The sequence below is a fragment of the Camelina sativa genome, chromosome 5, assembly GCF_000633955.1.
Source record: "Camelina sativa cultivar DH55 chromosome 5, Cs, whole genome shotgun sequence".
NCBI lineage: Eukaryota > Viridiplantae > Streptophyta > Magnoliopsida > Brassicales > Brassicaceae > Camelina > Camelina sativa.
In genome coordinates this window covers 27861991-27880177 of record NC_025689.1, presented here as the reverse complement: position 1 = coordinate 27880177, position 18187 = coordinate 27861991, and the positions used below count along the sequence as shown (strand labels likewise).

General features: G+C 38.6%; 1 protein-coding gene across 1 annotated transcript in view; it reads left to right on the top strand.

The window, feature by feature from the left end:
• The window catches only part of LOC104789649 (LEAF RUST 10 DISEASE-RESISTANCE LOCUS RECEPTOR-LIKE PROTEIN KINASE-like 2.8), a 42327-nt gene continuing 29117 nt past the window's right edge, over positions 4978-18187 (top strand). The window contains 3 exon segments of the mRNA XM_019245391.1: positions 4978-5232; positions 5533-5713; positions 13761-13799. Of these exon segments, the coding sequence (XP_019100936.1) occupies positions 4978-5232; positions 5533-5713; positions 13761-13799 (475 nt within the window).

Sequence of the window (18187 nt, the reverse complement as noted above, 5' to 3'; positions counted from 1 at the left end):
AGCATGTCTTTAAGCTTCCCTTAGACGACCTGGAAATGGGAGCCTAGGAACATATGGTGGTGGGGTAACATATGGTGGCTCATCTTCATCTTTGGCTACATCAACAGTTATAACTTTTCTCTCAACAATAATGTTAGCATTCACAACTTTCTTAAAGCATCTGTCAGCAACTTCTTCAGGTTCTTCTTGAATCATTACAGCTAGTATAACAATGCTCCTTCTTTTTTGGGTTCAGTTTTTCCAGGTAAAACAGCTGCAGGTCGCGTAGAGACAGAAGAAATCTGAGCTACTTGGTTTTCAAGAGTTTTAACATGTGAAGATAACATCGTTAACTTCCCATTGAGATTGTGATACATGTTATCCACCTTAAAATTGATGTCAGCGGTATTCTTTACATGACCTTCAAGAATCTGCCACATCATCAACTTCATCTCATTGTCCCGAGAAGAAGACATAGAAGTGGTGCTCACATGAGCTTGAACTGGTGCTTGATAACTTCTTTGGAAGTTGTTAAACTGAGGGTTTTGCTGAAAATCTCCTTGACCATACCCATTTCCCTATCCTTGGCCCTGAGGCACGAATGGCTTATTGTAGTTTTCATGCCCTGGTATAAACTTCTTTTGTTGAAACTGTTGTGGTGGATATACCTTATCCTGTAGGACATTAGTACTCCAGTAAGAGAGGTTGGGGTGGTTCTTATAGTCCTGGTTGAAACCATTGTTCTAATAATTACTTTGAACGTTCACGTAGTTCAACTCAGCTCGGAGCTCCTCAGAACTGTCCCCAGCATCCCCTTAATAAACTTGACCCTCTCTTGAATCATCACAATAATTCACACTTCTCTGATCTCTTTCTAAAAGCTGCTCCACTTTTGCACTCAGCAATCTGCTTTTATTCTCCTCCTCCACTGCTTCTCACTGTCCTATCAACACAATGATTACTGTTACTAACAGCTAGGTTCTCGATTAAAATCTGAGCCTCTCCTTTGGTTTTGGTCATGAAATTTCCATTGCTAGCTGTATCCAAAGCCATTTTATACCTCTCATCAACTCCTCTGTAGAACGTGCTCATGAGTGATTCTAGAGCAAAGCCATGGTGAGGACACTCTCGCTTGCTAGCTGTACTCAGCAAGTCTTTTATTTCTCCTATTCTCTCTCTCAAACTTACCCAAGTCCTCATGATATTCTTCTACGTGTGAAGAACATGCACTGTTGGTCATACACCTGAAAAACACCAAAAAGAAAGAAAAAAGTATTAGTTAACAACTGTAAATAAAAATTCTCTAGACTATAAACTAATCCTAAATCTCTAGGTAACGCAATTGGTCCCCAGCAATGGCACCAACTTGATTGCTCTAGTAATTACCCAATACACTTAACCGTGAGGCAGTATATGCAGGATCGACTCCACAAGAACGGGTACACTAAAAATTTGCAAGTCTTGTATATAGATAAAGCGAACAAATGTTTGTTTGGTTTCAGGTTTGTAAATAAAAATGCAAATAAAATAAACGTCATTATGAGATTAAAACATTGGGTCATAGGGTATTTCAGAGATCAATGACTAATGAGAAAATAAAATATGGAATTCAATAATTAAGAACCATTCTAGAACATGAACACAATAATAGACTAACCCTCTTTCAAGGCTTTAGAAACTAATTTGACTATTAGTTTGCTAAACTTTCATTTGCAACCTCCTAGCCAAATTTGCATTACAATCAAGTTTATTAAGTTCACAATGCGTCCTAACATCAACTTTCACAGGCTAGAAATACATTGCTCAATTCATATTAGTTCAGGCATTCTATCGAACACTTTTAAAGCATAGAAAAACCTAAAATCTAGAACAAGGTGATCAGTCTTATTCTAGCAATAAGAGAATATGAAAGATTAAGAACTCCAAATAACAATCAAAACATCAATACATTGAATCCCCTATTTAAAACCCTAAACCCCAATAAAGAGACTACTCACACATATTGAATTGAACAACACAAAGAGATGAAAAAGACATAATAGATTAATAAAATAAACAAGAAAAGGGTTTAAATCTTCTCCAAATTGTAAAAGAGGATGGATCTTTAGAATAAAAAAATGTGTCTCACAAACAGTCTCAAGTGTAGCCAAAAACTCAGAAAATAGAATATGTTGCTAATTAAGTCTTTGGAGTATTTATACCTTTGTTAAAATAAAAGAAATAAAATAAAAGTTAAAATAGAAAAATTCAGAAAAAGAAAATAAGTATCTGGAACACAGGCAGAAAGGCAGACTTCTCCGGACTTCAGCAGATTTATCTACAGTCTTCACCAGCCTTCACCAAACTTGTCTACAAACTTCACCAGACTGCTCTAAAATTCTCTAGACTTCAGCAGACTTGTCTACAAAGTTCACCAGATTTCTTTACACTTCCCCAGACTTGTCAACAGACTTCACTAGACTTCTCTAGACTTGTCCAGACTTCATGATTCAGTTCAACTTGGAGATGTCCAAAAGTCACTTCCGGCTTCTTTATTCTAGTTAAGTTTGAATCCAACCAAAAGACTCCAAATCTAGCACATCGTCTCCACACCTAATCACATATTCAAGAAAATATCAAAATGACACAAAAACGGACAAATGATTCAAAACAAATACTAAATGAAGGACAAAAGATATCAAAAACACAATACATTAGAGTTATTATGGTTTAGGTTTATCGGCAAATCACTCTCATTCCTCTCTTTCGAAGTGTAGATAGATTATGAGGTTGATGCGCCGAAAGCTTTTAAAAGCTGGAAAATAAAAGAAAACAATGTTTGTTCTCTTGTTACATTTTTCTTCTTCGCTATCAAATCAGTCTCCGTAGTGATGAGAAAATTCTAAACATTTGACTTTTCAAATCTTCCGAAGCTTTTATGGCAACTTTAAACTCTAAAGGATGAATAACTGAAAAACAGATATAGGAGAAAATATGGTATAAGCTTGGTACAAGTTTACCAACAAGTCCCTCTCATTCCCACACAAGATTCTTTATATTAATTTTGTTTTCTAGCTTAGAATATAAACATAGAGAAGTCATTGATGTTCATAGATTTTACCATATTTTCCCTTAGTTTATTCACATCTTTTGCATCTTTTGCTAGCCATTTTCACCATTATTGCATAGCTTTAGGACTAATCATGCATTAGAGTTTAGTTGCATTGAATTTGCATCTTTTCATGCATAATCATGTGATTTTGGAGCTTAAGGAGCATGGAAGCAATGCTGAGGAGAAGTAAAGCAATCATGAAGGGAAAGCAAGAGAGTTAAGGCTGAAAAACCAAGGTCCAGAGTCCAACTCGACCACACACTCGACCGTGTGCTAAGGAGGACTCGACCGAGTGGAGGATGCACGAGAGAAGCCAGCTCGACCTGCCACTCGACCGAGCACAGGTCGAGTTGACCGAGCCGTTGACTATTTTGTCTTTTAGTACTTTTAGGGCTTCCACTCCCTCTCCTATATAAAGCCTTGTACCTGCAGCCACCAAAAGAGTCTAGCTTTTTAGATATTCTCTAAACCTAGTTTTTACCCTTTTGGGAATTATTCTTTTTGCACTTTTATTTTTCTTAGATCTTGTACTTGAAAAAGACTAAATTCCTCAATATTGTTGGTTTCATAACTTTCTTAATATTGAGAATTTGAGTTTGATCCTTTCATCAATATTGAAGATCTTTGTTTCATCTTTCTAATAATGCAAGTTTCAATATTTTCTGGGTTTTTGACTTTGTTCATCATGTATTGTTGTGAGTAGTTTGCTTAGGATCTTGAGGATGGGTTAGGATGGATTGATCTTGTGGTTTGTGTGATTTGGTCAAGCTTGATTGTTGTAGATCTCTTCTAGGCTAGATGTTCTTAATGCTGATCCTATATCTGAGAGGGTAGGATCTGATTTCAAGCTTCTTAGCATCACACCAATGTTTAAGAAGCATAGATAAGGCTAGATCTAGAGCTTACCATTAGGCTTGCTAAGAGATTAGAGGTCTTGTTTGGTTTGAGATGTATTGCTTAATGCCTGCTTGTGTAGACTCTTTACTATGTGAGAACAAGTCTAGAGATGCATAGGTTTGATTGTTTCTTGCCATGAGAGTGGATGAAACTTGTCTTAGATTTATATGTCTAGAGATTAGCTCAAAGTTTGCTTGAGATTTGTTGACCAAGTTAGATAACCACAATGATTAGTTCAGCCCATGAATCCCTCCTCAGGACCTTCTTTGTTTATTGATTTTTAAGTCTTAATCCTGTTGCTTGCTTGTTGTTTGATTCGTTTTTGCATTGCTCTGTTTTTATTGTGTTGCTCTGTTTTTGCGTTTAGTCCAGCTCGACCCTGCACTCGATCTACACTCGATCGAGTGCTTGCTCGAGTTCTTCCCCAGAACTTTGGTTTATGATTTGTAGTTGTCCTGTCTTATCTCTAGTCTCATTCTATTTGCATTTCTGTTGCATTTACTTATTGTCCTGTTCATTATTGTCTTGCATTAGTTCATTATTGTAGTTTCTATTTCTGTTCTAGCTTCATATTAGTCATAATCATTCTGTTCCATTTACATTTAGCATCTAGTTCTTGTAGTTTTACTTTATGCACTTTGCATTTCCATCATAGGATTGTTAGTGACAAACATCCTTTATAATTTGGCTTGACTTAGTCTCATATGCATGTCTTAATTGTTCACAAACACTCAGATAGGATTGACACCTCTTATACTGCAACTGCATAAGGGGAATTGAAACACCTTACCATCCATTCATTCATATCTCATCATTGCATACATTCATCATCATTCACCACCATAAGAAAAACCTTGTTTCAGTCAATATGTATATGTCCACTATTTTCACCTTGACTTGGTCTTTATGCTTCTCTTTTTCTCTCTTACTAATTAAGTTGCTTGCTCTGCTCTTATTTAATTTATAAAAACCAAAACAAGAAAACACACTGTTCATTAATCTAATAAATCATGTACCATCCCCTCAGTACTAGTTTGATCTTGTTCTTCCTCTTCTCCTTATTCTACCAGCTTCCTTGTGCTTCAAGTAACCAGCAAGGACTCGGGTGGTGTGAGACTCTGTTTCAGTGTGGGAATATCACTGCTGGATTCCCCTTTTGGGGAGGGAATCGGCACAAACCTTGCGGTCATCCGTTGTTGGAGCTTCACTGCAACAATAACATCACTTCTTTATTCATCTCAGATCAAGAGTTCTATGCTCTACAAGTAAACCAAAGATCTAAAACTCTTACCCTAGCGAGATCAGACCATTTAGGTTCATTTTGTTCCTCTGCATTCAATACTATAACCTTGCCTCCCGAAATCTTTGAGCTTTCCCTAAATAATTACAAGAACCTCACCGTTTCATACCATTGTGATCCCAAGCATTCATACCTATCGAGTTATACATGTCCTGCTTTCTGTCTTTTTACAATGTCTAAAAGCCTTGATTACCAGCATTTTTGCAAAGGCAGTTTCACAGTTAACGTTCGAATGAGTTTCGTTCCAGAAGAGAGATAATTAAATTTGACTCACTTGGAAAGCGTTTTAAGAAAAGGGTTTGAGATGAAGCTGGTGATCGATGAGGTACCGTGTCAAGAATGTTCATCCACTCGTGGAATCTGTGGTTTCAACAGTACCACACAAATTTGCTGCAACGGATCTTCACCGTCAGGAGGAGTTAAGTGCGTACCATATCAACCCAGTGGTGAGTTTCCTTCATCTCTGTTTTTTCACCATTTTTACACATGATTTTTTTTTCTTATATTAAAATAGAAATATAAGCTAGATATTGTTTTCTTGTTCAACATTTTAATAATAACTAGAGATTGGACCCGCACATACGTGCGGGGTTAATTTTAAAAGAATTAAGTTTGTAATTAGGTTTGGATTATGTGGAGTTACATTTGTAATTATGAATGTTAAAAATGTTATTACCATTCATAATCTAACTTTGTACCAATTTATTTTCAGTTTGGTTTTGAAAGAAGATGAATAGATTTAAGTACATTAAAAAATAGTAAGAGAAAGATAGTATATCTGTTTATGTGTTTCTGGAACCCGTCCCATCCCATATACTTTATGTCTTTTTTTTTTTAATCTTATTACCATAGTTTTAATAATATTTTATCAATTTGAGATTGTATATTTTAGTCCAACAAATAAGAAAGTAGGTAAAAGATTCACATCCACATAACATTTTATTTGTAAATATATTTTTTTGGTATAACATTTATAACATAAACTTATATTGGTTTACCTTCATCAAATTTCTAAACGTTTGAAATAATAACCGCTTCACCATAAATTTTGGATTCACATAAAATTTAATTTAAATTACCCGTTCGCGTCTCGTATCTAATTTTCCCTCTACATTAGTTTTTTTTAATTAGTTATGTATTATTAAAACTAAAATTATTTGGGGTTAATTTCTGTGAAGTAAACCTATGGACCAACCCGCACTTTTGCGCAGGGTTTTTAATTTTTAAAAATTTGTTTAAATTGTTTATATTAGATAATTTATAAAAAATAGTGAGAAGACCTATAATATATACATTTTGACAGAAAACATAAATATGTCTAATTTAATTCAACCCAAAGTCTTTAGGAGCCATAATTATAGAAGTCCATTATAATAAGTATTGATAAAATAAAAAATGAAGTTAATGTTGTAAATAGAGGTTTAGGTTAAAGCTCTTGTTCTTATTATTGATAATGAATCCGAGATTACATATATATAGGTTCCCATAGGGACCAAGTACAAACCGACATAAGTAAAGGACATAGCCGAATGGGCTTAAGTAATGGCCGATGGGCCTTAGTACAATGGACTGTAAACTACTAAGGCTAATAGATGGGCCGGTCAGATAGAGTCCATCAAGTGTTTTACAACACTCCCCCTTGGACGAGATGACCGTGCCTATGCGAGGATGAGATCGCTGCAATGTGCTTAGGGGATGCTGCCTCATTAAAACCTTACCAGGAAAACCCATTGGGACAAAACCTTGGTGAAGGAAAAAGAGTACAGCACACATTGCTCCCCCTGTTCCAAGCATCACTCTAAGTCCTTGAGCCTCCGCATTCCAATCTGGTGCGTGAGCTTCCTGAAAGTTGTAGTCGGTAGTGCCTTGGTGAAGAGATCGGCTGAGTTGTCGCATGATTGGACTTGTACCACTTGAACTTCTCCGGCCTTTTGTAGTTCATGTGTGTGAAAGAACTTTGGCAGTATGTGCTTCGTCCGATCTCCCTTGATGTAACCATCTTTGAGTTGTGCGATGCAGGCTGTATTGTCTTCATAGATGACCGTGGCTTCCTTGTTGTCTTCTAATCCGCTATCCGTCCGTATATGCTGAGTCATAGACCGCAACCAAACACACTCACGGCCGGCTTCATGTATGGCAAGGATCTCCGCGTGATTTGAGGATGTGGCTACCAAAGTCTGCTTCATGGAACACCAAGAGATCGCTGTACCGCCGTGCGTAAACACATAACCTGTTTGTGACTTACCATTGTGTGGATCGGATAGATAACCTGCATCAGCAAAACCAACTAAACCATCTTTGTTATAGTTAGTATAGTAAAGACCAAAGTCTGTCGTTCCCTGAAGGTAACGCAGAACATGTTTAATACCATTCCAGTGCCTTTTGGTCGGACAAGAACTATATCTTGCTAGGAGGTTCACGGCAAAGCTGATATCTGGCCTAGTGTGACTAGCCAAGAACATTAACGCTCCTATAGCACTGAGGTAAGGCACTTCAGGACCAAGAATTTCTTCATTGTCCTTCTTAGGAGCAAATGGATCTTTATCCACTTTTGTACTTCTCACAACCATTGGGCTAGTCAATGAGTGAGCTTGCTCCATATTAAATCTCTTGAGTACCTTTTCTGTATATGCCTTTTGATGCACAAGGATTCCATTATTTCTGTACTCAAGCTGTAACCCCAAACAGAATTTTGTTTTGCCTAGGTCTTTCATTTCGAATTCTTTCTTAAGATATTCGACTGTTTGGGTGATTTCCCCAGAGGTTCCAAGGATGTTCAAGTCATCCACATATACTGCTATTATCACAAATCCTTTGTTTGCAAACTTCTTTATGAATATACATGGACTGATCGGGTCATTCTTATAACCTTCCTTGGTCAAATAGTCACTAAGTCTATTGTACCACATTCGACCACTCTGTTTCAGTCCATAAAGCGATTTGTCTAGCCTTATGCAGTATTGGTCTCTAGAACCACTTTTCTTGTGTTCTATACCCTCTGGTAATCTCATATAAATCTCATTATCCAGTGGACCATACAAGTATGCAGTTACAACATCCATTAACCGCAAATCCAGTTTTTCTCTTACAGCCAGACTTATTAGATACCTAAAAGTCGTTGCATCCATCACAGGGGAGTATGTCTCCTCATAATCTATGCCGGGTCTTTGAGAGAATCCTTGTGCTACAAGCCGTGCTTTGTATCTCACAATTTCATTCTTCTCATTTCTTTTCCTTACAAAGACCCACTTGTGTCCAACTGGTTTGATTTTAGGTGTTGTCCTTATGATCGGACCAAACACACTTCTCTTCTTTAAAGAGTTTAACTCCACATCAATGGCTTCTTTCCATTTAAGCCAATCTTTACTTTGAGTGCACTCTAATATAGATGTGGGTTCTAGATCCTCATTTATTTCAAGTGCTACCTTGTATGCAAATATATCATCAATGTCGACATCTTTTCGGTTCCATTGTATACCAGACATAATATAGTTTATCGAGATCTCATTGTTGTCAATTCCTTCAGGTTCTTGGGTCTCAGCGTCCTGAGCCTCATTTGATACCTTAGGAGTTTCTGTGACAACGTCTGGTTGTTCTATAATCCCTATAGCCTCGGTCTGATTTGCACCTCTTTTACTCTTCCGAGGATTCTTATCTTTGGAACCTACTGGTCTACCCCGTTTCAAACGTGGCTTAGACTCTGTAGCAACTTGGTTATTGTGTTCCTTGTGAACATCAATACGTACTGGTGCATTACAAGCTGGTATGTACGATTTTGTTACTCTCTTTGGGTCAGCAAAGGAATCTGGCAATTGATTAGCTAGCTGCTGTAAATGAATTATTTTCTGTACTTCTGCATCACATGCGTGTGTGCGAGGATCTTGCCAATTTAAGGATGTTTGATTCCATGTGATTTCCTTGACCAGCTTGTTAGACTCTCCCCCTAATGTAGGGAACTCGGACTCAATGAACTGACAGTCCGCGTATCTGGCCTTAAATAAATCTCCTGTGAGTGGCTCGAGATACCTTATGATTGTGGGAGAGTCATATCCAACATATATTCCCATCCTCCTTTGAGGTCCCATTTTTGTTCTCTGTGGTGGAGCAATTGGTATATATACGGCACAACCAAATGTTTTGAGATGGGACAAGTCTGGCTCTTGACCCGTTAATAGTTGGGATGGTGAATATTTGTGTTCACTAGATGGCCTAATGCGTATGAGTTCTGCTGCATGTAAGACCGCGTGTCCCCAAGCTGACACGGGAAGCTTCGATCGCATTAATAATGGTCGAGCTATCATTTGTATACGTTTAATGAAGGATTCAGCTAATCCGTTTTGTGTATGGACATGTGCCACAGGATGTTCCACACTCACCCCCATGGACATACAGTAATCATTAAACGCTTGGGATGTAAATTCACCAGCATTATCTAGACGTATAGTCTTAAGTGGAAAGTCCGGAAAATGTGCTCTTAATCTGATGATTTGAGCCAACATCTTAGCAAAGGCTAAGTTTCTTGTGGATAACAAGCATACATGAGACCATCTGGTTGATGCATCTATCATCACCATGAAATATCTAAAAGTCCCACTTGGTGGGTGTATTGGTCCACATATGTCACCTTGTATCCTTTCCAGAAAATTTAAAGTTTCTCTTGTGACTTTTACTGGTGAGGGTCTTACAATAAGTTTCCCTTGTGCACATGCTACACAAGTTGCATTTTTAGGGAAAACTGTTCTTTCTTTGAGGTTGTGCCCTTTTGAACTCTGGATTAATTTACGCATCATGTTCTGACCCGGGTGGCCAAGCCGGTCATGCCATAGAGTGAATTGTTCATTGAACATTTTGTGCTTTGCTAGGTTAGCTTCTATCATATTGATCTTAGCATGGTATAAACCAGTGGCTAGTGCAGGTATAGTCTCTAGGATCTTCTTTTGTCCATTTACATTTTCTGTAATGTATAGGAACTCTTTAGATCCTTCACCCTTGGTTTCAACATGGAAACCATTTAGTCTTATATCTTTAAAGCTCAATAAGTTTCTCTTAGAGCTGGGTGAGAATAAGGCATCACTTATTTCAATATGTGTACCCTTAGGTAACAAAATGTGAGCCTGGCCGTAGCCTTCTATCATGTTTGCTATACCCGCAATTGTACTAACATTTGCACTTTTCATTTTAAGGTTTATGAAATATCTTTTGTCTCTTAGTATAGTGTGGCTGGATCCACTGTCCACCACTAGTTCACTCAAGTCCTCGGCCATTTCTATTAAGAGGACAATAATTTGTATTTTACGAGACAAGTTTTATAAAATAAAATCCATTGCATAAATCAAAGCAATTATCCATTACAAGAAATTTAAATCATAGAAAGCATAGAAATTAAACCAAAATAAAAACGAAATTCAATCTAAATCTTTAAGGCAATCGGAAGTCTCATAATCTAGCAAGTCGTCCTTCTCATGATCAAAGTCTCCTTCATCATCGAGGTGCACTAGATTAGCCTCGGGTTTCTTCTTTAAAATTTCTTGGTATGCCTCAACCAGGTGTTTGGCAGTTCTGCAGTTCTTGTACCAGTGGTTTGTCATACCACATCGGTTACAGGCCGATTTGGCCTTAGCGTGTGGTTTAAAAGACCCACGGCCTCTACCACCACGTCCGCGGCCTCCTCGGCCTCCTCGGCCACCACGTCCTCTGCCACCACGGCCTTGGCCGTAGTGTCTTTCTTTGTGGACGTAGTTGGCCTCTAGAGGTTCTTTAGGCTCTTTGACCTCTGCAGCAACTTTCTTACCCAAATCAACCTTGTTTGCCTCCGGTAATGGGGCTGTACCAGGAGGTCTCATAGCACTGTTCATCATCAGCAATTCATCATTCTGCTCAGCGAGCAGTAAACACTCAATGAGTGCCCCATAATCGGCAAGCTTTTGGTGCCGATATTGCTGCTGGAGTACTCGGTTATTAGGGCTGAAGGTAGACAAAGTCTTCTCAATCAGCTCCTTCTCAGTCACCTCTTTTCCACACAGCCTAAGGAGTGAGACAATCCTAAAAAGCTCAGAGTTATACTCTTCCACGGATTTGTAATCCTGGATCCTTAGGTGTTTCCAATCATACTCTGCCTTTGGAAGGAGCACCGTCTTTTGGTGCCCATAACGGCGTTTAAGCTGTGTCCAAAGGTCAAGAGGATCTTTTAGGAAGAGGTACTGGCTCTTAAGAGGCTCAGCAATGTGATGATGTATGTGCTGGAGGCACTTACTCTTTTTCTTTTTAGCGCACTCCAATGTTTCGTCAAGGCATTCTTCCAATCCGTTTGACTCGAGATAAATCTCAGTGTCATTTGCCCATTGCAAGTAGTTATTTCCAGAAGCTTGCAGGATTGGGTATTCAAGGCTTTTGAGGTTTGCCATCTGCAAAGATAGACAACCGATAGTTAGCATGCGGTATATGAGACTGAACCATGCAACATTTATTCAGGTCATGCGGTAATGAGACCGGTCATGCCTTAGGTCATGCGGTAATGAGACCGACCATGCCATGCCTTTATGTATATTTTCGTTTGGTTTAATCCTCATGCATGCAAGACAACAAAATCAAATGCATGCAACAATCCTAGATAGTATTTCCTTTTTCTTAAAGTTTCCTTTTAGTTTAAGATTTACTAAATTTATGTTTTAGGAAATATCTTAGGCTTTAGGATAATTACTATATTTTAGATTAGGAACTTATCCTAATCAAGTCTTAATTCCGAAATTTTAAAGTTTTAATTCCTTAGCAAAGCTTAATATTTTATTTCGGATTTTAGGGTTTCAATTCGAGATCTTAGGGTTTATGCAGCCGAATCTAACAAGAACAATCTATGGTTCAATTTGTTTTCTAACACCCTACTCGAATCCTTATGATGCATGAATGATCAATTTTTAATTTCCTAGAACAGTTTAATTCAACAAATATTTCTAGGTTCTTATGCATCACAACAAGCAATCAACCAAATTTTAATCTTAAGAGATAATTGGTTTTAATTCTCAAGAAATCTAACAACCTAAACATGATTCAACTTTTAAGTTTTAGGCTTTAGAGATCTTAGTCTATGTTGGTTGTTTACTTGTTTTTCTTTTAGGGTTTTAATAAATCTTAAATCCAAATTCGTTCATAGGGTTTTAAGAAGGTTTAGAACTTTTGTTTACCTTCACCGAATTGGATCTCTGACTGGTTATGAACCGGGAGCTAAAGACCTCGGTAATTCCTCTCTTCCTCGAACAGCTTCCCTCGATCAGCTTCTCTCGAACAGCTCCTCACGAACTGCTCCTTGCTTCGCACTTCGAACTCACCCCCAATTCCGCGAACTACGAACCTCGATCAAGTTATCGATAGAAACTTGATCACGAGCTAAGGATGCTCGTGGATCAGTAAGAGATCTTCGAGATAAAGAAGATGAATCTCGAAGAAGAAGAAGAAGAAGGCGGTTTAGGGTTTTAGGGAAGAAGAAGAGATCGGCGGCTGCCTTTAGGGTTTTTAGGGTTTAGAGGCTATCGTGCTGATAACGTGTTGTAAATAGAGGTTTAGGTTAAAGCTCTTGTTCTTATTATTGATAATGAATCCGAGATTACATATATATAGGTTCCCATAGGGACCAAGTACAAACCGACATAAGTAAAGGACATAGCCGAATGGGCTTAAGTAATGGCCGATGGGCCTTAGTACAATGGACTGTAAACTACTAAGGCTAATAGATGGGCCGGTCAGATAGAGTCCATCAAGTGTTTTACAACAGTTAAAAATATTTAAAAACTAATAAAAAGAAAAGAAAAATAAAAAATAATGAGTCAAAACAGTATATGCAATTCAATTTGATCATGTAGAAGTAATAAAAAAAACTTTTTCAAAGTTGTAAAGGTTGCATTCATAAAAATTACAGATTCAAAATATAACTTTGTAATTAATTATTTTTAATGAAACTTTATGATTGTTTGTTTAAATGGTGGATATATGTCATGTTTTTTTGTTTTTTGTATCCCTAAGTGTTCTCCCTAATTAATATTATAGTTATATGATTATTTGTTTCTATCTAATTATATTAAATTGATTTGTTATTTCTGTAAATACTCACAATTTAAAATCAAATCAAATATCTTTACATATATATAATTTTCTATTTAAATTCTTTGATTTTTATGGAAGCAAACTTTAAACTTTAAACCACTTCCAAAAATATAGGGTAATTTTTATTTTATAATTAATTTTGTAATTATTGTTTCCATAAGTATTAGATTTTTGACTAACAGTTTTTGTTTACCATATATTGTTTATTTTTTTTTAATTATATAAGTAATTGAACATGTTTGGCAACATGGATATATGTCATGTTTTTTTGTATTTTTTTTGTATCCTTAAGTGTGCTCCCCAATTAATAGTATAGATATGTCTCTGTCACTGAAAAAATCTTTGTCCTAAACGATCATGCTCTTTGTGATCCCATTTCTTTTGTTTTTTTGTCAGCTGATGAGATGTATAAACGCTGCAGTGGAAGTTTTAATTGTTGGGATTAAAAGGATTAAAGAGAAACTTCAAATATAAAGAACAACTATCTTTATTAATGTGTTTAGAAAATATCCTCTCAAAACTAAACACTCTCAAAGCTCTCTCTTAATCTCATGGCTTATGTCACAACTCAACATAGCCTTTATATCAAAACACAAATCCTAAACCTATTAGGAAAACACCAATATTTAGATTACTCCTAAATATTTCTTGAGCTTATCTTCTTTCTTATTCTTAACAGTCCATTGTAAGAATAACTTGGGCCTTAAGGTTCAAAGCTTATCCAACAATCTCCCTCTTAAGTTTTGAATATTCTTCCGCAACATCTTGAACTCCTAGCAACCTTCTCATTTCAATAAACTGAATTCTTGCCAAAGCCTTTGTCAAAATGTCTGCCTTCTGATCAGCTCCAGGAATGTGATCAATATAGATGAGCTCCCTCTCAACACATTCACGAATGAAGTGAAATCTCTTGTGAATGTGTTTACTCTTACCGTGAAATACAGGGTTCCTCGCGAGACCAATAGCAGCTTTGTTGTCGACATACAACATGATCTGCTTGCTTCTCCATCCTGTAGCTTCACATAAGAGATCCTGAAGCCAAATCGCTTGCTTAGCTCCCTTTGTTGCAGCCATAAACTCGGCCTCACATGATGACATCGCAACAGTGTCTTGTTTCTACGAACACTAAGTAACAGGGGTGCTTCCAAAGAAGAACACATGACCAGTTGTGCTCCTCCCATCATCCTGATCAACGTTGTGACTACTGTCAGTGAATCCTACAAGCTCCTTTGATCCTCCTCGCTTGTACTTCAGTCCGTATGAAGCAGTTCCTCTCAGATAACGCAAGATTTGCTTCATGACTTCACCATGCGACTTGCGTGGACTCTGCATATACCTGCTAATAATTCCAACAGCAAACGCAAGGTCGGGGCGAGTATGTACCAAATACCTTAAGCAGCCAACAAATCTCCTATAACGAGTGGAATCAATTTCAGCTTCATCAAGTGCTTTCGACACCTACAATCCGAACTCCATTGGTATCAACGTCGGATTGCAGCTTGCTAGTCCAGCCTCAACTAATAGCCTTCTCGCATATCCTTCTTGCTTAATTGTGATCCCATCTATCTCTTGCTTCACTTCAATACCGAGATAGTATGTGAGTTTACCAAGGTCTGTCATCTCGAACTTTGCAGACATTCCTTTCTTGAACTCGAGTATAGCCATATGATATGTCTATATTTTGTCTCTGCTAAGCATGTTTTTGTCACGCATCTAGTTAGGATAACTAATTGTTTTGCATGAATTTCTACTCTCTTTTGTACACTTTTCATATTTAGGTAGTTCTTGCATTATCTTCGCATACATCGTGCATTTTGGAGTATTTTAGGTATTTAGGAGACTTTGGAGCCAGGCTGTCTCGATTTGCGCCATCACTCCGTCATCACACATCCGCTCGAGTCGTGCCATCACTCCGTCATCACACATCCGCTCGGGTCGCGCCATCACTCCGTCATCACACATCCGCTCGGGTCGCGCCATCACTCCATCATCACACATCCGCTCGAGTCGCGCCATCACTCCATCGTCGACTACCGTTTGAGCCGACGCCATCACTCACTCGAGCCACTTCTCGTTCGCACATGTCAGGAAGACGTTCCATCTTACACGCTTCAGGAGATTCCCAAACCGACTCTTCATCTTGTCGTTTTAAGTTTTAGGGATTTTATGTCTTTACTATAAATACGTTTTGTTAAGTCTCCGCGACAACATCTTAGTTTTTATCTCGTTTTTATTTTGTAAGGTTTCCCTAGCCACCAAGAACCGTTCCCAGACTTTGTATTCAGATATCTTTTGATACATTGAGTATTTGCATTTGATTTCTTCTACAAACTTGTTTATCTCATTTTTACCTATCTAAGAATGCTTGTTTCAATGTTTTCTGAGTTTGTATTGTTGATGATGATTTCCGGATCTGAGTAGTGCGTTAGTTCTTGAGGATGGGATAGATTAGGGGGAGGATCTTAGGATGTAGGGTGTTTAAGCTTGATTTGTATGATTCCCTTCTGGACTAGAGTTAGAATTACTAGTTTCTCTCTGATCAATTGGAACTAGGTTCGAGACATTTCCACACCCAAAAGGTGTTCGATGAAATGTCTGACCAACTAGTGCCAGAGACTTACGTTCCTAGCCTAAGAGATTAGTTGTCTAGGATGTTTGTTGACGTGAATGAACTTGTTTGTCATGCCTGCTCGACCACGTTTCTCTAGCGAGAGCTAGGTATGGAAGTGGTTGAGTCTGAGTAGCTTTTACCAAGAGATTGGATTAGCTAAGTTGTGATGTTCATTGTTTAGGGATAGATTGCTTGTGGCATGTTAAACACTCTGTAGACTAGGATACTCCACCGACATCAATTACTCCCATCCTTAGGACTTTTATCTTTTTGATTGATATTACATTCCTGAGATTGTTTCGCTTCTTGCTTTTTAGTTCATGCTTAGACTCGTTTCTGTTTTTATTAATTTTCATTTCTTGTCTTGCATTCTCGTTTCTAGTTCCAGAACACATTTCCGTTTGCATTTTTGTCATTCTAGGATTGTTAGAAAAAACACTCTTTTTGAATTGGCTTGACTTGTGATTCCTTGATTGCATCTTGATTGCTAGCAACATCCCATTTGGATTGACACCTTAAATACTACAACACTTAAGGTTAATTGAACCTACTAGGATAAGACACACAAAAATCCTAGTATCAATTTGGCGCCGTTGCCATTTGGGATTCGTTTTGTTACATTTGAGATTTCAAGTTTTGCAAGATTAAGTTCTGTTACACTTATCATTCTGAGTACTGACTTGTTTTGGTTGTTTGCTTGTTTGTTTTGCATCTCAGGAACCTGTTGATTGCAACCTTGCATGCACACCAGATCAAGAGGGCATCAGAATCTCGTTCCTGTGATCGACGAAATCAACCGGTTGCAACGCCCACGACAAGCTCGTCAACCCGTTGAGCATCTCGCACACGTCACTATGGAACAACAGCATGAACCACATCAGGGACCGCGAAACATTGGTGCTGGGGATGCACCGAACACTCACACTCAACGTGCTGGAATCGTCCCTCCCGCCGTGCCGAACAACAACTTCGAGATCAAAAGTGGTCTGATTACCATGATCCAAGGAAACAAGTTTCACGGGTTGCCTATGGAGGATCCACTCGACCACTTGGACGAGTTCGACCGTCTTTGTGGTCTCACCAAGATCAACGGCGTGAGTGAGGATGGTTACAAGTTGCGCCTCTTCCCTTTCTCCCTGGGAGACAAGGCTCATCAATGGGAGAAAAACCTTCCCAAGGGATCCATCACCACCTGGGATGGTTGAAAGAAAGCATTCTTGGCCAAGTTTTTCTCCAACTCCAGAACAGCACGTCTCAGGAATGAGATTTCCAGCTTCACTCAGAAGAGCTCAGAATCATTCTGTGAAGCATGGGAGCGTTTCAAGGGTTACCACAGCCAGTGCCCACACCATGGTTTCAGCAACGAGTCATTACTGAGTACCCTCTACCGTGGTGTCCTTCCCAAAATACGTATGCTGCTTGATACCGCTTCTAATGGTAACTTCCTGAACAAGGATGTCGATGAAGGTTGGTAACTGGTGGAGAATCTCGCTCAGTCCGACGGCAACTACAACGAGGATTATGACCGCACATTTCACGGCGACGCTGGATCTGAAGAGAAGTACAAGAAGGACCTCAAGAATGTCAATAAGAAGCTTGACCGTATCTTGCTGAGCCAGCAGAGGAGCGTCCACTTCGTCTTTGAGGACGACCCTTTCCAAGTTCCAGATGGGGAGGGTGAGCAGAGTGAGGAGATCAGCTATGTTCAGAATCAGGGTGGATACAACAAAGGTTACAACCCCTACAAGACGAACCCCAATTTGTCGTACCGAAGTACCAATGTTGCTAATCTACAAGATCAGGTGTACCCGCCGCAACAACAACAGCAAGGGCAACAAAAACCTTTTGTGCCTTATAATCTGGGATTCATTCCAAAACAACAGTTCCAGCACGGTTACCAACCTCCCACAGCACCACCGCCAGGATTCCGCCCTCAACCAGTTCAGCCTACACCAACCCCAGATCAAGAAATGAAGCAGATGATGCAACAAATTCTTCAAGGCCAAGCTAGCGGTTCCATGGATACTGCAAAGAAGTTCGCTGACCTTAGTCAGAGGATGGAATGTTCCTACAATGATCTGAACGTCAAATTCGAAACTCTGAATTCAAAGATAAGGTACATGGAGGGCCAATCGGCTTCTACTTCTGCCCCAAAGCCTGGCCAATTCCCAGGTAAAGCTGTTCAGAACCCCAAGGAGTTCGCCAATGCCAT